The sequence below is a fragment of the Vanellus vanellus genome, assembly GCF_965231255.1.
Source record: "Vanellus vanellus genome assembly, chromosome: 14".
Classification (NCBI taxonomy): Eukaryota; Metazoa; Chordata; class Aves; order Charadriiformes; family Charadriidae; genus Vanellus; species Vanellus vanellus.
Genome location: NC_138919.1, coordinates 12545564 through 12570106, shown reverse-complemented (window position 1 = coordinate 12570106; position 24543 = coordinate 12545564). Strand labels below are relative to the sequence as shown.

At 64.8% G+C, this 24543-nt stretch overlaps 2 protein-coding genes across 2 annotated transcripts in view; both read right to left on the bottom strand.

Annotated features, from left to right (window-relative positions):
• The window catches only part of CASKIN1 (CASK interacting protein 1), a gene marked incomplete at both ends in the record, with an annotated part of 33051 nt that extends 16936 nt beyond the window's left edge, over positions 1–16115 (bottom strand). Inside the window, one exon of the mRNA XM_082490472.1 lies at positions 16022–16115. Coding sequence (XP_082346598.1) covers positions 16022–16115 — 94 coding nt within the window. The remainder of the gene's footprint in view (positions 1–16021) is intronic.
• Positions 16116–19025: 2910 nt separating this feature from the next.
• On the bottom strand, positions 19026–22655 carry LOC309677601 (hexosaminidase D-like; the record flags this gene model as incomplete). Its single annotated transcript, XM_082490435.1, has 13 exons — positions 22546–22655; positions 22150–22387; positions 21890–21999; positions 21488–21575; positions 21239–21403; positions 20957–21140; positions 20701–20772; positions 20386–20590; positions 20207–20289; positions 19877–19955; positions 19563–19664; positions 19331–19420; positions 19026–19209 (listed from the first exon to the last, which is right to left on the bottom strand). Exons 1-13 carry the CDS (start codon positions 22638–22640, stop codon positions 19026–19028), a joined length of 1695 nt encoding a protein of 564 aa, XP_082346561.1. The 5' UTR covers positions 22641–22655.
• Positions 22656–24543: the final 1888 nt, after the last annotated feature.

The window sequence follows — 24543 nt, the reverse complement described above, 5'->3', positions numbered from 1 at the left end:
CTGGGAGGGAGGGAAGGGGACAGCGCATTAGAGTGGCGCGGGAGGTGGCCAGGACAGGGACCTGGGGCACACTGGGGAGGTGACAGCTCCAGGTTTCCCTCCCCACCAAGGTTTTGGTTCCCTGCAGCTCTGCAGCCCAGGCTTGGGTGCAGCACAGCACCACGCGGGGCTGCCCAAGCCTGTGGGTAGCTGCAGGCAGGAGGGCTTGGGATGGAGGGGACCCTGCTGATGCCATCAGAGCCCGAGGGTCTCTCCTGGCACCAGGGTGTCCATCCACCTGGGCTGCGGTGGGTTTCCCTGGGGTTCCCTCCCCAGTTCCTTTGCCTCGCCGGGGTTCCGGCATGGCCCCGTGGAGCCCAGCACCACACTGAGCTGCCGGACCTGGCTGCTTCGGCAGAGCGCTGAGCGCGGCACACTCCCCCGGGGCCCCAGCATGTCCCTTGTCCCTGCAGCCCCCCCACCCAGCACTGCCTCACTCCCACCCCACACCTGCCTGCGTGGGAAAATAAAACATCTCGGGGCAATCCAATTAGCACCACGAAAAAGGACGAAGCCAGATTTACATAAGATTTAACCGAAAAATGCCACTCAGGCTTTCCAGTGAGCCTGCTCTTTCCTCGCAGCGCACAGCGGGGAGCTGGAGCAGGAGGAGGAGGAAGAGGAGGGTGGCTGCAGCATGGCAGAGCCCTGGGCTGGGGACCCAAGCAGGGGACCCACGCAGCAGCCCCTGTGCCCACCACAGCAAGCTGGCACCAGCGTGGCCCTGATCCTACGGGAAATAATTCAATAAAGGCTGCCCAGCCCGGCAGGGAGGACAGGCGGCCATCCTCACCCCGGCAGCTCGGCAGGAACCGTGCCGGGGACAAGTACACCAGGGATAAGCGCTCGCTGGGAGAAGCCGACTGGAAGGGGTGACTTCAGGCAGGGAATGGAGACGTGGGGTCAGAGGGATGCTCCCCATGTGCCATGTCTCCTCTGTCAGCCCCCCAGTGCGATAGCCAATTATTTGGCACAAAGGGCTGCGTCAGCAAACGGGGCACAGGGGGCACCAGCAGCGGGAAGGGCGGCTGTGCCCAGCCCTGACCCACAAGCCCGGGGAGCCGTGCTGGGCTGAGCCACCCCCTGCCTGGGCCACACGTGGCGGATGGTCCCAGGAGCAGCTGGGGCAGTGGCAGAGGTTTCTCCCTGCAAACGCAGAGGCTCCCAGGCTGCCAGAGCACCGGCTCCCTCCCGCGCTCCATCAGCCACCCAACAGCACAAGCCGCAGGACATTTGCTAACGATAACGCAGCCCAGTGCCAATGGGCAAGAGCGCTGGAGGATGCCTTCTGAACAGCCATGACGATTGTCCCCCGTCCACCACGTCCCCAGCCTCTCCTGGCACGCAGTGCCATGGGGTGGCTGTGGGACAAGAGGGGCCACTGCGGGGTCGCCAGGGTGCAGAGAGGGACAGGGTACCATGGAGTCCCCTGGGCGCAGGGAGGGATGGGGGCACCATGAGGTCCCCTGAGTGTGGGGAGGGACAGGGTCACCGCAGGGTCCCTGCAGCCAGCCCTGCTTGCCCTCCTTCCAGCAAACAAAACGCCACCAGCCCAAGGCTCACGTGGCGGGGCAGCCTCCCTTGCCCTGGCAGCCCGTGCCATTCGTTTAACACATTAACAAACCGCCCCAGTAGCAACTCCCCATCGGGGTGGCCAGACCTGGGAAACAGCCCCCCCCCTCCCATCCCTGCAGCAGCATCCTCATGCTCCCCCAGGAAGGACTGGACATTGCTGGTGGGCAGAGCCCCCCGGCACCAGGGCTGAGCACAGCGGACGGGGCCGAGCAGGTCCCCGCCAGCCCCGAGCTGCCGCCAGGCTCCCCAACAAAGGTGCCATTCAGTGCCGGTGGAGAGGAGCCCAGGACCGCTTCCGCTGCCGCCCAGCGCCAAGAAGCAGCTCCCAGGAGAAGGGGGCCGAGCCGCCCCCCAGGGATGCAAATGGCCAGCGGACAAAAGGAGCCAGTGGGCGCAGGAGCGGCACCGTGCCCAGCACTGGCTCCAACCTCCGGCCCCGAGACGGGCCCCGCTCCGGCTAACCGGTCCTCGCAGACGGACGGACGGATGTCAGTGGGTCTGCAGTGCCTGGCCTTTCCCACGGGTTGCTCCCAGCAAGGGGCTGGGATGGGGCAATGCCCAAGGATCGGCACTGCGGGGTGCAGTGGTGACACTGACAGCATCACTGTTGCACCCCGCGATGCCAATCCCTGGGTATGCACCGGCAGCCCCCCGCACCGGCCAAACCAGCATCAGCCAAACACACTGTAGTGGCGAATCTCCCCTCCCTGCACCTGCAGGAGAGGCTGCGGCTGCCAAAATCTGTTTAGCACTTCCATCAATGCTTGTGCCAAGTGCTTAGTCAGTGACTTCCAGCCGCGCAGCGGTTTGACTTTCGTTAAAGCCCTGGCACTGGTCGCAAGCCTGCTGGTGCCCGGTATGGGCTGCGGCAAGCTCAGGCCCCGGCATGGCTTCAAGCACTTCTGGGAAAAGGTCTTTAGGTGCAGCATTGGTCTGATGGGGTCCCCTGAGCAGTAGCTGGGTGGTCCCACATCCTTCTGGAGTGTCCAGCAGCATGGCGAGGTGTGGATGGTGGCACGGATGGCAGCGCGGCGGCTGGCACCCCTGCAGGGCCAGGCCAAGGCCACAGATGGTGGGAGCCAGCGTGGCACCGCAAAGAACCAACCCCATGTCTGTGTTGGCACCGGCACCCTGGAGGGACAGTGGCTTTGCACTGGCAGTGGGCAGGGCAGGGAGGGCAGCGGCTGCCATGCCAGCCAGCATCACCAAAGCTCCCGAGGGGCCATGAGCAAAACCCTCACGCCATGGTCCCACAGCCCAGCAATTAAGCGCCTCCTATAATGAAGTGGCGTGCTTGTCTGGCACGGCATTGACAGCCTGGCATGGGGCACGATGGAGCCGTGCTGAGGGCGCAGCGCCGCAGCCAGAGCCTGGAGCCCAACCGGACCCTGGGCAGCGCCCTGCCACGACTGGGTACTCGCCGTTCCCGGGGCAGGGGGAGCAGCACGGACACCCCGGCGCTCTGCCGATCTGCAGCCTGGGGTCGTCTCAGCCCCACTGTGGGACCAGCAGCCTGTCTGGGGGCAGGGAGACATGGAAGAGCTCGTTAATGGCTGGGAAGCACAAGGAAAACTCCATTAACAAGGGAGAGAGGAAAGGGAGCTGAGAGCACTGCCAATTAAAAATACCAGCCACAAAAGGAGACGGGCACGGCGGGGAGGAGAGCAGGGCTCCTACACGGCCATGCTGCCAGCATGCACCGAGCACGTCCCTGGCTGTCCTCCCTGCCGGGATCACCGGAGGGGTGACAGAAAGCACCAAGCACCCACAAGCATCATCCTGTCCTGCCCTGCCCGCACAGAGGCAGATGCCGGGGCCATCCAGCAGATGTTGCAGCACAGAGGGATGGTGGTACCCCTGGCGCTGGGGCCCTTACTCAGACCACCCGAGCTCCACCAATATCCTTGGGACACCCCAGTGTCCCCTCTTTGCTCCCCATGGGCTGCTCAGGTGAAGGTCGTGCCACGTGGCAGCATGCGGCTCTCTGGGCCCTGCTCCCCTTGCATCCCAGCCCCACGGCACGCGCCACGGCCCCATGAGCATCCTGAGGGGCCTGATGATGCAGAGCAGGGTCAGACAGGACCACATCGCTGGCCCCAGGGAAGGGGGACAAGCTGCACTGCAGGATCCAGCGAGGCCCAGCACCACCAGCTCCGGCTCCAGCTCGCGCGGCTCCTGCGCGCACCGGGAGCCACAGCCGTCTGCCATAGACACCGACTATAAACAGCGTCTGCTGCGAGTAAACACCGCCGCGGGGAGCTCAGCCCAGCCACTACTCCCAGAAATGCCTTTACTTAAACGCAGAGCTCACGGTAGCTAAATGCACGCTTGAATTCAGCCCAGCACTCTGCGTGCAGCGAGGGCGGCGAGCTCCTCGCTGGCCCCGTCCTTCCCCCGCCACGCGCCGGCTTGCGCCGGCCGCCCCACAGCAGCGATGGCCCGACAGGCACAGTGACAGCAGGCGACGCACGAGCCGGCTGCACGTGCAGGGCTGGGTGCGCACAGCGGAGCAGCTCTGCACGACCCCAGGGTCCAGCCACGCATCACCCTGCACCCCCACGCAGGGGGGGTGCAGGGTGATGCAGCCACCATGCGCCTGGGTGCTGCTCCGGGCGCCCCAGTGCATGTTGCATGGAGACCCCCATGCCCAACCACTGCTCCGGGCACCCCGGTGCATGCCACGAGGTGACCCCGATGCCTGCTTGCTCCAGCCCCTCCCCTGCACCCGTGTCCACGGCCCGATGTGGTGGGACTCCTCAGTGCACATGCAGGGCTGGGTGTGCATGGGGGAGATGCTCTGCATGACCCCAGGGTCCAGCCACGCATCACCCTGCATCCCTATGCCATGCCTGGCTGCTGCTCAGGGCACCCAGGTGCATGCCACATGGAGGCCCCCATGCCCAACCACCACTCCAGGCACCCCAGTGCATGCCGCATGGAGACCCCAGTGCATGCTGCATGGAGACCCCCATGCCCAACCACCGCTCTGGGCACCCCGGTGCATGCCACGAGGTGAACCCCATGCCTGGTTGCTCCAGCCCCTCCCCTCCCCTGCACCCATGTCCAAGGCCACCGCCCGATGTGGTGGGACTCCTCTCCCTTCCCAGCAGCGGGGCCACACAGTGCCCATTAGCATGCTCGTGCGCCAGCCCCCTGCATCTGCAGCCAGCGCAGCGCCAGCAGCGATCGATGCCCGGCTGGGGTGCGGGGGCTCCCGGCCAAGCCCCCGCTGACAAAGCACATCCTCGCCCAGCTCCCCCCGGCAGCGCCGCGCCAGCTCGCAGGGAGCGGGCGGCTGCTCCGAGCAGATGGCTCCAGCCTCCGCTAAATCAACATCTACTTAATGAGGGGAAAGCCGTCGCTGCCCCCCCCCCAAGCCCCCCCCAAGCTCAGCAGCAGCGGTGAACAAGCCGGGGCAACCCCCCCAAATCTTCCTCCCCATCTCTTCCATCACCCTACTGCAGTGGTCCCCCTCCCCTCCAGCCCCACCAGCCCCACCACTTTACCCCCTCCCCAGCCCACACGGGCAGCAGGACCACTGTGTGTCCTCCCCCAGGCACAACAGGGACCTCCGGGACACCACAAGCAGGATGACACTGAATACCCACAGGGAAGACATTCAAGGCAAAGCCAAGCGCCTATTTCGGAGCAGGGGGAGGACCCTGCAGCGGCATCGCCATGAGCTGCCGGATAAAGGAAGCATCCAAAATAGCTGCTCTTAATTATATCCTTGCTGACGAGCGCCACGCAAACAACAAGCGCTGCAAGCGCTTGCTGCACGAGGAGCCCTGGCATGAATGGTCTTATTCCTCGCAGCAAGAATGGGGGTCCCTGCTGTGGGGTCCCCATGGGGGCATGTGTGTGGGCACAGTGTGTGGCCACATGCACGTGCCGCTGTGGGGACCCCACGGAGGTGGCTGGAGCAGCCCTGGCTGGGTTCACTGACGATGGGGACGCCGGGGAGCCAGTCCTCGCCACTGGCAGACAGTAAAAGGCTTGTACTCCTGCAGCCAAGGTCGTGTCAAGCGCCGAGGCCGGTGCGATGTTCAGATGCTAATGAAGCCGTTATCATCTGCTGATCGATTTTGACTGTATAAATAATGCACCGGGACACTTGCAGGCTTCTGACTGCGTGGGAAGGGATTGCCTGGGGCAATGAGGTGGCAGGGATGGGCCAGAGCCATTGCAGCCCAATGCCCACCACAGCCGGATACCCCAGTGCCCATCACAGCTGGACACCCATCACAGCTGGACAACAACTGCCTATCACGGTTGGACACACACTGCTCACCCCAGTGCCCACCACAGCTGGATATCCACTGCCCACCACAACTGGATACCCCAGTTCCTACCGCAGCCAGACACCACATCACAGCTGGATAACATCCCATCACAGCTGAATAATAACTGCCCATCACAGCTGGATGCCCCAGTGCCCTCCACAGCTGGACACCACATCACCCATCACAGCTGAATAACAACTGCCTATCACATCTGGAGACCCATTCCCATCACATCTGAACACCCCATGACATCTGGACACCCACAGCTGGGTGCCTCAATGCCCAGCACAAGCCATTCCCCAGATCCCGGGGGACTTTGGGGAGATGCTGGCCTTGTGCCCAGCGCACCTGCCGGTGCTCCGGACACCCAGCCCTCGCATGGACCCGCACATGGAGCCTTCCCCAGGGAGCGGAGAAATCCGCACTTCAAAATCAATAGGCCGTGACAGCCTGAGTCACGGTGCTGCAGCAGCGCAGGGCTGTCCCCTGGGGCCAGGATGAAGCAACTCAAATGCAGCTTTCAAGAGGCAGTGGGGACTCCTCAGTGATTTTTGTTAAAAAAAAAAAAAAAAAAAAAAAAAAAAAAACAGGAAACTCTCTGATCCCAAAGGAAGACGAAGGGCTGACCCTGCAGGCTGTTGGGCAGGCAGGGATGGGGGATGCTGGTGCACCTAAGGTAGAGCTGACCCGCTGAAAACCTGGGGCTGGGGCCAGCCAGGTGACCCAGCACCCCACGGTGCCCACCAGCGCCATGCCAGGGCAGCGGTGCTCACCAGCGGCTACCGTGAGCATCCCCACTCTCCCTGCATCACCGAGCCGTATCCTCACCTGACCTTTGCCACGTGGTGCCCTGGAGCCCGGCCGAGCCGTTCACCGCTGGCGCTGCATCAGCTGGGTTCCCCCTGAGCAGCCCCAGTCCCCCCAGCACTGCAAGGCCTCCCCCAGCCCCAATTTGGGACTCAGCCCCAGCTCTGCAGATGCTCCCTCCCAGTGCAGAGTCGCTGCCCGCAAAGTCTCGGCAACCTCCTGCCTGCTCCAGGCTGCCTGCAAACCCGCTGACCCCTGAAAAACACACAGTCCTGTGCTGCTTTGCTGCGTGAAGGCTGCCAGTGACTTGGCCCCGTGCGACCAGGGATGCGGGGAAGCCGGCAGCAGGGATGGGCAGGGGAGCAGGCAGCACAGCGACACGTCGGCTCCGGCCCCACAGGTGGGACACAAAGTGCTGCGCTCAGCAGGACCAGCACCAAGCACCACACCAGCCCCGTTGTGCTCGTCGCTGCCGGCCCCGGTGCCAGCCGTACGCCCACCCTCGTCTCCGCGGAAATGCGTGTTGGTGCTGCTTCCATGGAGCCTTAATTGACAGCCTGCTCTCCCCGTGCCGGGGCGGCAGCAAACAGGTAATTTTCAATAATCAGCCTGGCTGGAAGGAGTCACCGCAGGCACGGCGAGGCTGCCGCGGTGGGGGACGGGATGCAGCTGCTTGAGGCCACCATCAGCCTGTGTCTGCCTGTCTGTCTGCATCCCAGCAAAGCCAGCACCGCGCATCCTCAGTGCTCGAGCAGAGGCTGCCCAGGACATGGGAGCAGAGAGGGGGCAGATGCTAGCACCGTTCACCTCCACCCCGGAGCAGAGATGATCCTGTCCTGTCCAGCCCCATCCCTGTCCTCCCCATCTCTTCCCCATCTTCGCCTGCTCCATGGAGCTGGGGAGCCCTGGGAGGACCGATCACAGCCACGCTGCCCTGCAGGGAGCAACCAGTAGTTTTGCGTATCTTAAAGCATCATTAACTAATCATTTTACAAGGGCGTATAGTGGTAGGACAATGGGTAATGGTTTTAAACTGAAAGAGGGTAGATTTAGATTAGATATCAGGAAGAAATTCTTCACTTTGAGGGTGGTGAGGCACTGGCCCAGGTTGCCCAGAGAAGCTGTGGTTGCCCCATCCCTGGAGGTGTTAAAGGCCAGGCTGGACGGGGCTGGTGGGAGGTGTCCCTGCCCATGGCAGGGGGGTTGGGACTCGGTGATCTTTAAGGTCCCTTCCAACCCAAACCATTCTATGATTCTATAACTAACAAAGTCGCTATCATCTGGCCTCCCACGAACCCCACCACAGTCCAGACATTGCCGGGAAGTGGCAGGGAGCTCCCTGGCATACACAGAGTGTGTGCGTGTGTGCACGTGTGAGCACACAGACAGCTCAGATAAATAACAGGGCAATAGGCACTGCAGCAGCGCTGGGCTCTAAGCTCCCACACCGTACGCAGCTAAACCAGGCCCTGGGATCTATTTTGAACACGGTGCCTTTAGTGCCATCATTTGTCCTTGTCCACACAACAACCTGGTTCACCTTCCCCCAGCATTCCTGTACGTGCCGGTGCGCCGTGCCCACTCACATACCCTCCGCACCGCAGCGGCTTTCCCGGCCGTGCCCATGGGCAGGTCAGGTGCGGCGATGGGCAGTTCCGCGGGTGTCCGGGCTGGCAGCTCAGGGATGCTGTGGTCACTGCCGGGGCGGATGGGTAGAGCTGTGATGTGCAACCAGGCGATGCCGTGCGACTGAACGGGAGCCCGGCCAGAGGCGTCACACTGCTCCCGAAGGCTTGGCAGCGCTGCAGGGGAAGGGCAGGGCTCGCAGGACCCATCCCGGTGTCCCCAGTGTCACCAGCACCGTGGGCACTGGGGTTTAGGGGGGCTGGCGGTGGCAGTGTGGGACCACCTGCCCCATCCCTGCCGGGAGCCAGGGCTTAGACAGAGACAGCCCCAGGATCCGCACACGCCGGAGCGGAGACAGCCGGGAGAATAGCTGCTGCGGAGCTGCACAGCCGCGAAGAGCGCGCCGTAAACAGCCCAGCTGCAATGCAGGAGCCGGGCAGGCGGCTGCTTTGTCTGCTCCAACGGCTCCAGCAGCCACGGACCAAAAACCTACGGGGCCCTCGGCGAGGAGGCGGCGCGGAGCCGGGCTTCCAGCAGCCACATCTGGAAGGGATCAGGCAGCAGCTGCCGCCACTGCCGCTGACGAGCCGTCCCCAGTGCCGAGCCCCACGCCAGGCCGGGGAGGAGGCACTGCCGAAGCGGCCAGACGGATGCACAGGGCAGATGCACATGGACACACGCGTGCACATGGATGCACAGGGGCACGCAACACACACGGATGCACAGAAGCAGTTGCACGCACACAGATGCGCGCACACACACGTACACAGATGCACACGCGTGCACAGGGGCACACACGCAGGCTGGCAGAGCAGTGCTGGTGCAGAGCAGCCAGGCCACCGGCAGGCACGGTGCTCGGAGAACCAGTGCCCAGGCTGTGCCCGTGGCAGCTGCTTGGGCACCAGCTCCAACCTACTCTGTCTCCAGCTGATACTGCCATGGCAGGACACAGAGACGGGGTCCCATCGGCCTCCTGCACCCCAGGGCACCCCAGCCCCGCAAACACCTCGATCTGCTCAGCTCTAGCCAGGTGGCCGGTGGTGACCTTGCTGGCGAGACCCAAGGAGACCCAGGCAGATTCAGCATTGCCCCATCAGCCGCTCTCCCACACCACCCCGGCACCCTGCTTCCCTGGCCCGATGGCTCACACCAGGCACCAGCACCCATCTATCACCGGATCAGGCCCGGCAGCACGGGGCTGTCAGGCCATGCCGAGGTCGGCGCTGCGTCCCCGGCTTCCCATTTCTCAGGCTGATTGCTCCTGTCGCTGCGGAGCCCAGTGTTAAACACCTCATTTTCTACTCCCATATTGAGTTGGAAAATACTATTAACATTTCATTACAGCTTAAAGATCCCTCTCAGCCCGGCATGAAGAGCCAGCCCGCCGGCAGGATCGCTCCTACACCGGACAGGCTGTGCTGGTCCCCGTCCCTCCAGGGAGCGAGCGCAGGGAGGGTGAGTCCCACGTGCCCCAACTGCGGGACGGATTGGCAACCCAAGGTGGAGGCGGACATCGGCGCTGCACGCCAGCTCGCTGACCAGCCCGGCATGATCTGTACCCACGGCACGCTCAGCCGCAGCCAGGGCACAACGTGGCGACAGAGCAGCAGCATCCACACAGGCCAGCACGAGCCTGGGCGCTCCCGAGCGGGTTTTGCTTCCCAACGCCTTTCCCTCACCCGCGGGAGCCTGGCTGGGCAGTAACAGCATCAGCCATTAAATACCAACAAATTAGTTCTCCGACGCTCTCCTAACAGAGTCTGGACACTTGCGAAAGGCACCTTTAGCTGCCGGCTGGCAAGGGCAGTGCGCAGCGGGTTCATGGCCAGCGTTCAGCCAGAGGATCACCAGCGCCGGCTCTTCGGGGTGGCCAGCAGTACCCAGCACCCGGCACACACCGCTCCCGCACCAGGATGGAGAGCGCCATGGCAAACACGTTCAAGCACAGCACCGAGCATCGCCTCAGAGCCACGCGGTCCCTTCCACCGCTCACCCCGTCAGCAACACCGCAGCTCCCACCGGCCGTGTGCCTGGGGCCAATGTTCACCAAGGACCCACCAGCACTTTGGCACCCACCAGGGTTCTGGCACAGCACCACGCATCCGCCATCCACAGGCATCACCACCACGGGGCCAAGCAGTCACCAATAGGGCCCTGTTGGCACAAGGGGAGCGGGAAGGGGCTGGGGGACACCCAGGCGCACCAATCCAGCGAGGGAGCTGATCGCAGCCTTTCCCCGCACCTGGAAAGGGGAGGGAAGGGTTAAAGGGAGCTCAGGGGAGAGGAGCCAGCCTGGCTAATGGGAATGGTGCTGGGCTGGCAGGGAAGGAGGCAGCTACGGAGGGGGGATTGGGGTGCTCACAGCACCCAGCCCTGCCGCACCACCAGCACCCCAAGCATCCATGGCACTGTCACCCTTGGGTGCAGCCTGGTCCTGCCGCATCCCCGGCCACCCCCTGGGAGCATCACCCCACCACGGTGCATGGGCATCGAGTAGCACCGTGACACCCGGCAGCAAGGTCCTCATGCGGGAATCAGGCAGAGCTGGTGGCCTGGGAGAGCCTCGGGCATGAGGGGCTGCCTGCCACTGGCAAAGGGCTAATTGGTGTCAAGCCAGGTGAATTTGGGACTGCCGCGAGAAAATCCAGGACAGCAAGGGAGCCTTGAGCTGGGAGCGGAGCCACCGGCGGACAGCCCCGCTGCTCCTTGGTGGCAGTGGCCAACAGCACCGGGTCTTCTGCAGCATCCCCCAGCAGGCAGGGACCCTGCGGCCAGCCCCAAAGCGGGAGCTGCACTGGGGCGGCAGGGGGGGGTTTGCACCCGCAACTCCAGCCCAGCCGGAGAGAGAGAAGCAAGAAAATGTAAAATAACGAGATGTCACCCCGGGCTGAGTAATAATCCCCCACTGGAAGGAAACTTGGCACACGCCAGCCTGCGCCCGCCTGCCAAGTCCTGCTGGGAGCGAGGTTTCACACGCGGGCTAGAAACCCCAAGAAGTTTTTAAGGGACTTGCTGACACACCGTTAAGCGCAGCAGCGGCAGGAGCTGCTCAGCCCCGACTGCCATCCTGGGACGTGGCAGGGATGCACCAACTTCACCCGGTGCCAGCATCGCTTTGCGTGCCCCAGCCCACCCCCTTGGCATTTCGCCGCTTAATCTGTGCCGAGGGGATCAGGAGGGACGCGGGAGCAGCATCCTGCCCCGGGACGGGGATGCGCAGGGGGCCAGCAATCTTTTGCAGGCCCCCAACTTGGCCAAGCTGCCACAGGATCCAACCCCATGGCCCCTTCTTCCTGCTCCAGATGTCTTGCCTGGCACCGATGGCTCCAGAGACCGGTAGCACCTGGGGGCTCTGGCATCCCAGCAAGCACCGTCTGCTCCCCCCCTGCCTGGGCTTCCCCTGGAGTGAGGAGGGGGCTCCCCCGGAGCCCGTGGCCGGGGAGGGGCAGCGGGAGCCATTAGGGGCATCTGCCACCCGGGGAAGTTTCCTGCGTTACTGGAGGGCCGGGGGGAACCGGGCAGCTCCGGCGGCTGCCAGCCACGCGCGCCCTGGGCACTGCACCACAATTGGATTTGCAGCTGCCCTGCCTTTTACTGCATGGAAATTGAATTGTAAAATGTCAAAGACATTTCCTAACTGCGCCATATTAGCCTGGTTTTATTAAATACTGTTATCAGAGGAGATTATTAATGCAATCAAATGCAGGCAAAAAAAAAAAAAAAACAAACCAGAATTAACTGGCCACCGCGCAGGAGGACGCACTGGAGGGCAGGAGGCAGCCAGTGAGACCCTGCCTGGGGATCCCGTGTCCCCACAGGGTCTGGCTCCTGCCTCCCGCTGCCCCCACATCCTGGAGCACCGGCAGAGCAGCAATCCCACACGGCTGCTGCAGCTCCACTTGCATCCTGGGATGGGTCCCCACGGGATGGCAGCACCCCGGAGCGTGATGATCCCGGGGGTGCTCGCTGAGCTTTGGGGTCCTTCCCCTGCTGCCCACACTGCCTGCACCACGCGTGCTCCTCCACGGAGCTGCCTGGCTCCTGTCTTGGCTTTTTCACCCGTAGCGGGTTCTGCCCACCCCGCATGGCCCGGAGCCGGGAGCAGCGTGGCCAGAGGCAGCCGTGGGGCCAGGGCAGCACCAATGGTGCCAATGGGGCTGGGGTTCCTCCCCGGGCAGGGCAGGACCCGCTCCCTGCACATGGCAGTAGGGCCAGGGATGGCTGGGATTAAGCCCCGAAACGCCGGGGCTGCTGCCAGCGACACACAGGGCAGGACGCAGAGCCCAGTGCCGGTGGCAACACGGGAACAGGGCTTTCCTGCCCAGGGCAGGGGCACCCCAAGAGCTGCCCGTGCCTCGGCACCCGCACCCCCGGGCAGTGGGGCCAGGCTGGGCTGCGTCACCCCGGCATAGCAGGGTGCAGGGGGTGCCGGGCTCCATGCCCAGCTCCCGAGCCCAGCCAGGCAGCGTGGCTCACCCGACCCGGGCGTCCCGGAGCGAGGAACCCAGAGCTCCAGCGGCACACAAGGACATGAGCCGCAACAGCAGCCTTGGGACACCAGGATAGCACTGAGGGCCAGGCACAGGGTGGGCAACACAGCCCCATGGGACACAGCCCCGGCTGTCACCCGCTTGGCCGAGCTGCAGCCGGCCCCTGACCATCCCGGCTGCTTGCCCTGGCACTGTGGGACCACGTGCCAGGACATTTTTCCCACACAAAGCTGCCACTCACGGAAGTGCTTTGCAAAGCCGCACAGCCCAGCAGGAGGAGAAGCCGGAGCAGAGGGGCCCAGCCCTCAGCTCCAGGTCCCTCCCGCTGCACAGGCGGGTGCCATACAGAAGCCATTTCCAAAGCGGACAAGCCACCAGTGGCACTGGCCTCAGTGAAAGAGACCGCTCGCTCCAACACATGACAGCCGAGGAACCGTGGCTCCCCTGCGTGGCACAGCACAGCCCCATCTCCTGTTGCCCAAAGCCGCGGGTGAGCGGGACGGGGACGGTGCAGCCGGCATGGATGCTGGTGGGGGTGCTCCCCGGGGCCCCATCCCGTCCCACGGTGCCCAAGCCGGGGAGCCGAGGGGAAAACGCCAAGTCACTACAATTCTTCGAGGTAGCACCGGGGAGGAGGGGACAGGGAGGGAAACAGTTTGCTGCCAAATCCCTGCATCTGATTTGCGTAACTTTCAGACAACCTTATCAATTATGGATGCCCGGGAAGCGAGCGCGGTGCGCGCTGCGGCCGGCCCGGGCCCCACAAACTCGTACTCCACACGCTAAATTGGGCCCCACGTCGCCATAGCAACCCGTGTTAATTCACGCAGGGATTTTTGAAATCTCATTTATTAAACCCCACATGAATAGGATATTATCCAGATAACAGAGCTAAGTTACAAATCTTCCTGGTGCTGTGCGGCGCGGGGAGCACCGGAGGCACGCGTGGGACAGGCACGCGGAGGGGACTGGGGACGTGGGGACACCGTGGCACAGGGACAGCCACTGTTCAGTGCTCTCCCACCCTGTGCTGTGCACTGCTCCTCCAGCCCCGCTGCAAGAGGTGCTCATGCACCCCAGGCCAGGAGCACGGCACCCGCCGCCGCACGCATAGCCCTGCCACCGGGCAGGAGAGTCAGGTCCCATGGGGACGTGGCACCAGAGCATCCCGGCACCAGCACTGGTGGGTTCGGCAGAGCTGGAGATGTGCCGCCCAGCGAGGGCACGGGGCAAGCATCCAGGCCCCCAGCGGGAATCTCCCCAACCCCAGGCTGGCCAGGCTTGGCCTCGCTGGGTGTCTCTTGTCCCTCGCTCGCAAGCCCGGCACTGGGAGCACTGCCGGCTGCCGCGGCCATCCCACCCGGCGGTGCCCGGCAGCTGGAGGGGCTCTGCAGCGGGAAAGCGGCCGGGGCGGGAGATGCAGCAGAGCAGGGCTGGGAAGGAGAGGGATGCGGGAGGAGGTGGTGGCACTCCGGCACCGCTGGCCGTTGCCACAGCAACACCAGCTGTGCACTGGGGCCAGCGGGGATTGGCGAGGGGTGTAAGAGGGACAGCATTTGGCACAGGCCAGGAGGTGGCATCCCAGTCCCTGCACACTGCTCTGAGAGGCCACGGAAGCAGCAGCACCTGGAGCAGGTTGGGATGAAGGGGGCTCTGAGCTGGACCCTCTTCTCTCCCCGTACAGGCCCTCAGCCGTGACAGCAATGATGGCACCAGGACATGGGGGACACTACACCGGCCCTCCATGGCACCAGGACATGGGGGACACCACGCCAGCCCTGCACAGCACAAGGGACCGCACGCTGGCCCTGCTGGGCAGCGGGGACATGGTGGATGCCGCACCACCCCTGCACTATAGCAGGGACATGGGGGATGCCATGCCAGCCCCGCTCAGCGCCAGCACACAGGGGATGCCACACTGGCCCTGCTCGGCCAGGAACACCCCTGCACAGCTAGGGACGGGGGACACCACACCAGCCCTGCGTGGCTCCAGGGACATGGAGGTGCCCATGTTCAGGGAGCGCTGGGCGCCGGGGGGAGGGAGACGGGGTGCATCAGCAAAGGGGCTGTGTGCCCAGTGACCTGATGCCACACGAGTGCTCCCCATGGTCCCCACCTGTGCCCAGGGATGGTCCCCAGCCCCCCGGGTCGGCCCTGCGCGCCAGGCCTGAAACCTGCGGCTGCATCAGCACCATGAATAATTCAGTCCTGGATGGAACGCCTCAACAGAGCAGTTATATCGTACAGAGAGCAGATACTCATGGAGCTACACACACGTACACACACAGATACATACGTACAGACACACGTACACCCCCGCAGCCTCGCGCCTGGGCACGCACACTCGGATGCACACACGGAGACGTGCAAACCCAGCCGCAGAGATGCACACAGGGAGATACCCATGGAGCCACATCCAAACACCCCCACACGGAGAAAACACCAACACAGCCACATCCAAACACACATATGCCAGGGTACACACCGATACACAAACACAGCCACGCACCCAAACACAGACACACATGCACACCCAAGCATGCACGTACACACGCACAGACACATGCAAACGTGTGCAAGCACCGGCAGCTGCGGTGCACACACGCACGGTCCGTGCACACACATTCCACACACACACTCACGCACACGCAGATGCCCCCAGCTCTGCCCTGCCTGCCCGGCCGCAGCCCCCTGCCCATGCCCAGCCCAAGCCCCCCGGGTGCACCGGCCCGGCTCCACGGGGGCTCGGGAGCTGCTCCCGGGCACCGGGCAAGGGCAGCCGGGCCGGTGCCCGGCCGTGCCCCTGGTTGCACCGGGACCGGCGGGGAGATCCTGTGCAGCGCCGAGCACCCACGAAGCGCCCGGGGGATGCTCCGCTGCCGCCAGTCCCCCTCTGCCGGGCTGCCTCCCCGCCCGGGGTGCCGACGGGGGGCGGGGGGGGTTCCCGGCACATCTACGGCCCCCGCCCGCGCCGCGCCTCGCCGCGCCGCACCGGGAATGGGCCGGGGATGCTCCGGGGCCGTGCAGGGCGCAGGGCGGCATCCCGGCCGGGCCACAGGAGCAACGGGCGGGATGCGGGCCCCGAGCCGCCGCGCCCGCTGCTGCGATGCCGGTGTCCGCGCCCCCCCCCCCCCCCGCCCCCTTCCCCAGCCCGGTGCCCCCGGCCCGGCCCGGCCCCGCCGCCGCCGCCGCGGCACTCACTGGCTTTGCCGGGCTTGGGCCTCTGCAGCAGCTTCTGCACGGCCGCGATGTCCTCCGCCTTCACCGCCTGCACCAGCTCCTGGTCCTTGCCCATGGCTCCGCGGCGCCGGGGCTGCCGGCTGCGGGCTCACGGCCCGAGCATCCTCCGCGGCGCGGCGCGGCGCGGCGAGGGGCGGGAGGCACGGCACGGCACGGCACGGCACGGCTCGGCTCGGTGCGGGCCCCCCCGCCCAGCCCGCTCCGGAGGCGGGGGCGGCGGCGGCGGCGGGCGCCCGGGGCGGGGCGGGGCGCGGCGGGGCGGGGGGGCCCGCACCGGGAGCGCGGGGGGGCAGCGGGGGGCGGGAGAGGGGGGGGGAGTTCCGGGAGGAGGGGGCGCAGCGGCAGCGCAGGGGCAGGAGGAGAAGGAGGAGGAGGAAGAGGGGGCGGGGGCCGCCCCGGTGCCTGCGGGCGGAGCAGGGGGGATCCCCCTCCCCGGCGCGGGGGATGGTGCCGGGGCCCGGGGGACGCCCCGGTGGGAGCCGCCGCTGTCGCGCAGCCCTGGCGTGTGATGAGCTGGCGGGTCTCAGCGGCCCCGGCTGCTCGGGTCCTCTTGTTGCTCGGGGGGCGGACACCGGGGGCGGCAGTGCCCCCCCGGGAGAGAGGAGCCGCGGTCGGGGGCTGGCGGGCCGAGCAGACCCAGCCCCGGGGCACCCCGTCCTCTCCAGCCCAGCTCCGGGGTGCCCTTCACCGGTCCCCGTCCCGCCGCGTTGCACGGCCGTTGCAGTCACCGATCGTCAGCCTGTGGTGGCTGATAATGGGAACCAGGCTGGAGCGGCTTTTCAATTTCTTTAAATAAAGCCATTATTACTGCCTAATTTTCCACTTTTGTAGACACAATGGCCAGTGACATTCGTCCCCTTCCACTTTTTTATGGCTTAAATGACTGAGACGTTAAAGGTGCACAGGGTGCCTGGTTGTGCTGAGGATGCTGATGAACCAGATAGGAAATGGGGCCAGCGACGGACAAGGCGTTAATGTGCTAACAGTGCCCAGTCAATGCAGAGCACGGCCACCACCCACACAAAATCATTCCCAAATTTCTGCTCTCCCAGACAAGTTACTGTCTAAAAGCCTTGCTGAGGTCCCAGCTCCGGCAAACTGACGTTGGGGCGCATTGGTCCAATAGGCTGGTACCCAGCTGGCCCCTACAGCGCTGGTCACTGCAGAGCAGCGAGGCAGGCAGCTGCACAGGGACCGGTGGGTGCAGTGCATGGGGACAGGGGGCTGCAGACCCAGTTGAGTGCCTGTGGCAGAGAGAAAGATGGAAACAAGCAAACTCTAGACAAACATGAACAAAGCTCCTCCCTGATGCCCCCTGCCCACCCTGTGCTGGCCCATACCCCCTGAGCTGGAGCCCAAGGATGTCCTCTGCAGCCCCCGACTCCCTCCGCAGACCCTCAGCTCCAGGCTGACCCCCCCGTCAGGGACAGCGGGGTCTGTCTCGTCTCCCCACCCCCACTTTCCAATCCAGGACATTTGGGTTGCCAGTGAGAAACGCCGTCTAATCTGCCCTCTAATCCCGCAGCCTGGCTGCAGGCGGCTGCATGGGGGGCCTGAGCTGGTGTGGGTCTCCCTGGGCTGGGGGCTGGGGCTGGGACTCTGCATGCGCCGGGGGGCCCAGACAGGTCGGGGGCTTCCCTCACATCTGCCACCACTTGATAACAAATTAAGTTCCTCAACAAAGGTCTCTTTGTGCCCCACAGCTCTCTCCTGACGGGCTCCTGCACCCAGCGCCAGCGCCCATGGATCAAGCGCAGACACTGGATGGGGCAGCCCCTGCCCCAATGGCCTTACAGGGCACCGGGACCTTTGTGACCAAGCAAGGACATAGGGCAGCAGGGCTGTGTGAGGCTGAGTGTGGTGCACAGCTCCTGTCCCGTCCCTCCTCCCCTGCCTGAGCCCGGCTTTTGCAGGAGCTCCAGACCGCCTCGCATTTCTGTGGCTCCCTCCGGGCTCTTGCCAAGTCGGGTTGGTTCTTTGCAGAGCAGAAAAATGTGCAGTGAAATGTCCGTGTCGCTGCCCTGAGCATGCCGAGCCGAAACTGCCGCCCCGAATGGGGAGAGGTTTGGCTTTGCCTCCCCCCGCTGCAGGGATGGGCACCGTGGAGGAGCAGGCACACCGAAACTCTTGCTTGCAGGAGCCGGAGGGACAACCTGCAGCAGGGGGGCTCACCCTGCACCAGGGTCCCCCTGCACCAGGGTCCCCCTGCTTGCCACCACCACAGCTGCCTTTCCGATGGGAGCGTGGCGGAGGCCCCTGCCTGGGAGGCTGGACGAGCCTGGGAGCGCGCGGGGCCCCAGGCGCTGGATTAAAGGAGAGGAAGGAAGAGATGAAAGCAGCGTTTGGAGGATGGCTCAGCTCTGCGCAGGAAGCGAGTGCTACGCTCACCCCCCTCCCAGCGATCAGGGGCTCGTGCCGGCGGCCGCTGCTGAAAGCGGCCACGGGGTTGGGGAGGGTGCTGGGGGGAGCCTGGCAGGGCCCCTGTGCCCACACCCCCCATGCACTGCCCCACCTTGCCCAGTGGTCCGCAGCACCCAGCACCCACACTGGGCTTGATCCCGTCCTGCAGGGAGGGCATGGCCACCCCCGAGGCCAGCATGAGGCACACGGGCATCCTGTGGGCTGCCCTCCCCCTGCTCTCTGTCACAGCTCTGCCCTGCAGCTGCCAAAGCCTCCAGGGCCAGCAGAGCAGGAGCAAGGGGTCCAGAAGCTGTCTGCAGCACAGACCTCAGCCCCCTGTGCCCATCCCAGCTCCCCATCGCCTGCACGGTGGGGGCAGAGCTGCATCCCCCTCCAGCACTCAGCAGCATCTACGAAAATACTTTATTGTGGAAGTGGGATGTGCAGGAGCTCTCTGTACAGTACAAACCAACGTCAGCGACGCAGCCAGCAGCACACAGACACGCAACAGTGGCACCCGAAACCCACCCTGGGGGGGCAGTGAGAGCCGGGGGAGCCATGGCCCCTATGTGTTCTTGGGCCTGGCATTGAGGCGGATGATGGCCCGGTAGTCCCGCACCAGGTCCCGCAGCTGGTCCAGGTAGGGGTTGACATTCTCCTCCATCCACTCCTCCACCGTGTCGGGGAAGTAGACCCTCTCCAGGTGGGCTCGCAGGTCACGGACAAAGCTCTCCCAGTCCTCATGGAGCCTGGCAGGAGGAGAGTGGGGGGTCCAGCTCCCTCCTTTGAGGGACCCCAGAGCTGAGCCCAGGACCCCTCCCAGTCCCATGCAGGCACCCGGGTGGGCTCCCGGCCCCCAGCACCACGTACTTCAGCACCTTGCTGCCGAAGCTCTCCATGTTGCGGGGGTTCCCAAACTGGCGCTTCCGGTGATAGGGGCTGAACCAGCCCTTGATGGCGCTGGGGAGGCATGAGGGGAGTGTGGGGGCCGCCCAGGGATGGGGAGTTGCACGCCGGGCAGGTCCCCTCCCCTGCAAAAATACTTGTGCTCCAGCCCCGTGGTCAGAGCCAGCCAACCCCACTGACTCCCGCCACCCGTTACCTCTCCTCCTCCAGGGCTTTAAGGATGCTCTCCTTCAGGTGGCCATTAACCTGCTCGACCATGTGGTAGATCTCCGCACCGGGGAATGCTCCCCTGCCCTCGCTGGGGAAAGGGAGGAGGAGGTGAGAATCCAACACATGGGGTGCACTGGTTGTGCCAGGGCTCTGGGTTGGGGGAATCCCAGCACCCTGCATGGCTGGAGGGCGCCTGTCCTTGCCCCAGATGGGTCTGGGACCGGGGCATTTCGGTAAGCAACCCCCTGCTCCCCTCCAGTGCAACCCTCCTGACGTAACCGGGGCGGCAATGCTACGCACCAAGTGCTCTGCTCCAGCTGCATGCTCTGGAACCCCAGTGTGTCCAGGACCTTCTTCTTCGTCTCATCCGTGAAGCCCCCTGCGGAGGGCGAGGAGGGGGCAGAAAGGCCGGGGCCACCCCATTGTCAAGTGCTCACCCCTGGCTTCACCGCGCCCCCGAGACTGGGGGAGCTGAAGCTGTCCTTCCCCTGCCTCCCACCCCCCTCCCAGCATCCTTCCCGGCCCGCAGGACAGGGTCCTGCAGGCAGTGGCTGTCTGTGGGTTAGGGAGATGGGGGATGAGCCCGGCCATGACGGCTGGTCCGGTGCCGGCAGGACGGGGGTGGCTCACCGTTCACCAGGGTCTGCAGGCAGATGGCCAGGGAGGGGATGCCGACGGGCAGCAGCTCGCACAGCACCGAGTAGTGATCGTACCTGTGGAGCGGGGCCAGCCATGCCATCGCCTCCCGTGCCACCGCCAGCGGGGCTGTGCGGGCGCCGGGGAGGGTGGGGGCTCCCACCACCCCTCACCTCTGCCAGCCGGTGAGGACGATGCCCTGGAAGCGCAGCGGGGCCAGCCGCGGCAGGGCCTGCATCACCTTCAGCCAGCTCAGGTGGTTTTTCAGGTGGTAGCTCAGGGGAGGCCAGGTCTGCGCCGGTCCTGTGGTGCCCTTGAAGGCGCTGGCGAACCACACTGCTTCGAAGCCACTCTCTGCGTACTTGGCGAGGAACGGCCCTGCAATGGGACAGGCGTGAGCCACCAGTGCCACCATCCATGGGGTCTGTGGGGGGCCCGGTGGGGGGTGTCCCCCCCGTGAGCCCCAGGAGCCTGGCACGCCACCTTACCGATCTGCTCAGCCTCGAAGTCGGGTGCGTAGAACCACACCATGGGCGAGACGTGCTTCGCTATCCCGGACTCTGTGGGAGGAACAGGGATGGGGATGTGGGCACTGGTGCCAGTGGCAATAGGCTGCCTGGGGTTCCTCATGCTCCCCCAAGACGCGTGTCCTCACAGGGCCAGGCATGGGCTCCTGCTGGGCACAGGGCACGACCCCTGCCAGGGTGGCCTCAGATGCCACCGCTGCCGTCCCCATCCTCTCACCCCGCAGGGCTCCTACGCTGATCTTCCTCAGCATGTCATCCCACATGAGCGCCCGCAGCCCCCTGTACTGTGTGGCAATGAAGCCCAGCACCTCCTTGATGTGCTTCAGGTACATGGTCCCCATGTCGCCCTTGTTGCGGCTCATCCAGTTCTTGGAGTCCATCCCCTCCCCGAGATGGAAGACCTGGATGGGGGGGGGGGGAAGGAGCATGCTCAGCACCCCTGGGAGCACACTCGGTGCTTGGGGTGAGGGCTGGGGTCCCTGCATGGGCCATTGTCCACCTCATCTGCGCCGATGTGGATCCAGGTGGAGCGCCTGTGCTTCTCGATCACCTGTGACAAGATGGTCTTGAGCAGGGCCAGGGTTTCGGGGACGTGGGGGTTGAAGCTGTTGGGGAAGCGCTCGACCTCCCGCAGGTGCTGGTACTTCTCGTGCTTGAGGATGAACTGCGTGGGAGGAGACATCAGGGGGGCTTTCCAGGTCACGGGCCAAAGGGATGTGGGATGAGGAGCAGGACTGGGACCCCCTACCTCCACGTGCCCAAAGGTCTGCACCAGGGGAACCACCTCCAGCTTGTTGAGCTCCGCCAGCTGCTGGATCCGCTCGATGTCCTCCTCACTGGGAGGGCAGGGACAGGCTCACCAGGGGATGCCGGGGCAGAGTGTGAGGGCACTCCCTCCTCCTTCTCCTCCAGCACCCTGCCCGTGTAGCCCTGGCCACCCCATCCCTGTGTGGACTTTACTACGGGGACATAAATATTGACCCAGCAGGGCAGGAAGCTGGTCTGCTGGCGGCACAGCCCGGCGCTCCGACCATGGTTATCATGGCCACGGGTCCAGGCGGATCACACCCAGCATCCGGCCCACCAGGACTTACCAGGGCCGCACCGAGTCGGCAGCCCCCGGCCAGCTCAGCATGCAGCCCCGGCTCACCTGTAAGCGTATGGGGACTTGAGGATTTCCAGCTCCCCCTTGAAGGGGAACATGTCCTCGTACTCGATGAGGATGCCGTTGGCTCCCAGCCGGGACAGGAGGGGGAACACCTGTGGGGCAGGCAGGGTGGGCTCAGCCGGTGGGGATGGCACAGTTCCTGGGGCACGGCGGGGACAGACGGCAGGTCGAGCCTTGCTCTGCTTCTGCCCCCTCGGCAGGTCCCTCCCCAGTACCTTCCACCAGTCCCTGGGCATCCTCACCTGCTCCAGGTAGGAGACCCTGGGCGCAGCTCCCTTGAGGTCCAGGTGGACCAGCCTCATCTCGGTGGTGCTGACATCCCTGGGGACCTGCTGCCCATGCTCTTCCCTCAGGGCCGTTATCTTTGCCACGGGGAGCTTCACAGCCTGGCTCTGGGGACCGGTGTCCTGCATGGTGTCACCCACGTCCCCCCAGAACCCGCTGTCCTTGCTGACGTGCTTGGGCAGCTCCAGGGTAAAGCTGCAGGGAGAGGAGCAGGGCTGGGGGTGCCACGGGACACGGGGGCACAGGCTACCCCGCAGCATCAGGCCCCCATGTGGACATGACCCAAGGGGTCCCCGCAGACCCTGACCCCACTGGGGCCCCCACCCACACCCGGGGTTTTGCTGTCGCCTCACCTGTCGCGGAAGAGGAATTTGATGCCGGCCAAGGCCACAAGAAGCAGAACGACGAGGCGCAGCAGGTTCAGCCTGTGGCTGCGCTGGAAGGCCATCTCTGCGGGGCACACACAGGGGTCTGGCCGCGTGGCAGCACCCCAAGGGACCCTGAGCACAGGTGACCCCGTGCAGCCCCACGTATCGTGCCCTGCTCCCCTGACTAGGGCAGCACAAGACTCAGAGATAAGGGGACATGGAGGAGACCCCTCCTGCCACCCTCGTCCCCCATCAGGGACATGCCCCTCATGCACCCCATGTCCCTCGTACCTCATGCGCCCCAGCACGGTGGCCGGACCTGCCTTTGCCTCTGCCTGCAAGGGCGCAGCCTCCTTGGGCTCTGCCAGCGCACGAGCAAACAAGGTGGTGGCTGCAGGGCAGGTCCCCACAGGGGGATCCCCTCGAGCTGCCGTGTCACCTCTGAGAGGAGGGCTGTGTCACAGGGCGGCTGGGTGCGGTGGCATCACGGGACGGGCACAGTGCAGCCAGGGCCCGGCCAGGCACGGGAGGCAACACCCCTGTGGACAGAGGAGAGGTGACCAGGGGCCGCCTGGGCACACTGGGCTGCTCCAAGGATGGGCATCGGCATGGGCACTGCTGGCGTGAGGGCAGCAGCCTGGAGCCCCCGGCACCCGCAGGGACAGGCACACACCACACACAGCATCTACCTGGGGAGGCAAATCCCACCCGGCACCACAGAGGGGAAGGGGCATGAGCTGCTTTGCCTGCTGGAAAACAACCTCGGAGCGGGGCAGGAGCCCAGCGGGGTCTGGCTGCCCGGGATATGAGCCCAGTGAGAGGAGCTGCCGCTTTCCCCGCAGAGGGGGAGAGGGGTGAGGGCAGGATTGCCTGTGCTGCCGCTGCTGGGTGCTGTGAGACACAGCACCGCACTGCGCAGGGGGAGGCTGGTCTGGTTAAACCCATGTTTGATCCCTCAGGAGACACACAGGACAGGCCACGCGGGGTGCAGGGAAGCGCTCGTGTCAAAGAGCTGTCACCATTAAGATTAATAAAATTAATACAGAATCTTGAATCTTTTTTTTTCCTAATCCAATTTTGAGAATCTCTGAGATGGGGATCTACCGGGTGAAAGTGAGCCCAAACCTAAGGCAGTCTCCGCAGGGCAGGAGGCAGCAGGAGCCCCTTCCCCAGTACCTGCCATGGTCACAGCTCAAGAGACTGTGCAGAGATTTGTACCCATTGGCACGTGACCAGCCCCGACACTGAGACCCGCACCCATGGCTGCAGCAGGACATGCTCAGCCGGGCCAGACCTCGTTGAGCAACACCACCAGGGGTGCTGCCGTGACCGGGGGCACCGCTCCTGTGAGCCCCGGGGAGTCACTGACCTCTGCAGCCCCAACACAACCCCCTGGGAAAGCACCGCAGAGGGGGAACGCCAAGCATACCCTGTGTCCCCTGCTCCTGCAGCCCCCTCGGGGCTCTTCCTCGCCCACAGCACGGCTCCCAGGTGACAAGGGACCAGCAGTGGTGCCTGCTCCCACCCCAGGCGCCCAGAGCCACCCTGCTGTGGGCAGCACATCTCCTGTGGTCTCTGCAGCACAACAGGCAGGAGGCAGCACAAATCCTCCTGGAAGTCTCACGCAAGAAGCGCTAGCATAATTTCTGCCCTTTTTTCTCCCTTTTTGCCAATTCTGGTGTGTGTGGGAAGGCAGGGATGGGGCAGCCCATCAACACCCCCAGGCAGCCCCCCAGCCTGGCAGCTACTGCGAGCACTGGGGCAGCTGCCACCAGCCCTTTTGGTGAGGTGCCACCCAAACAAGCTGAAGTTTAGGGTTAAATTCAGCGTTGCCAGTTTTGGGAACTGAAAAGCAGATTTTGGCTGCTGCTGGTGCACAAGCGGCTCAGCTGATTGTGAAGGTTTTGTTTGTGTTGCCAGAGCAGTGGCACCAGGGGAGAGCCGCGCTGAGCTGCCCCGCGCCTCCGGCTCTGAATTAGCCCT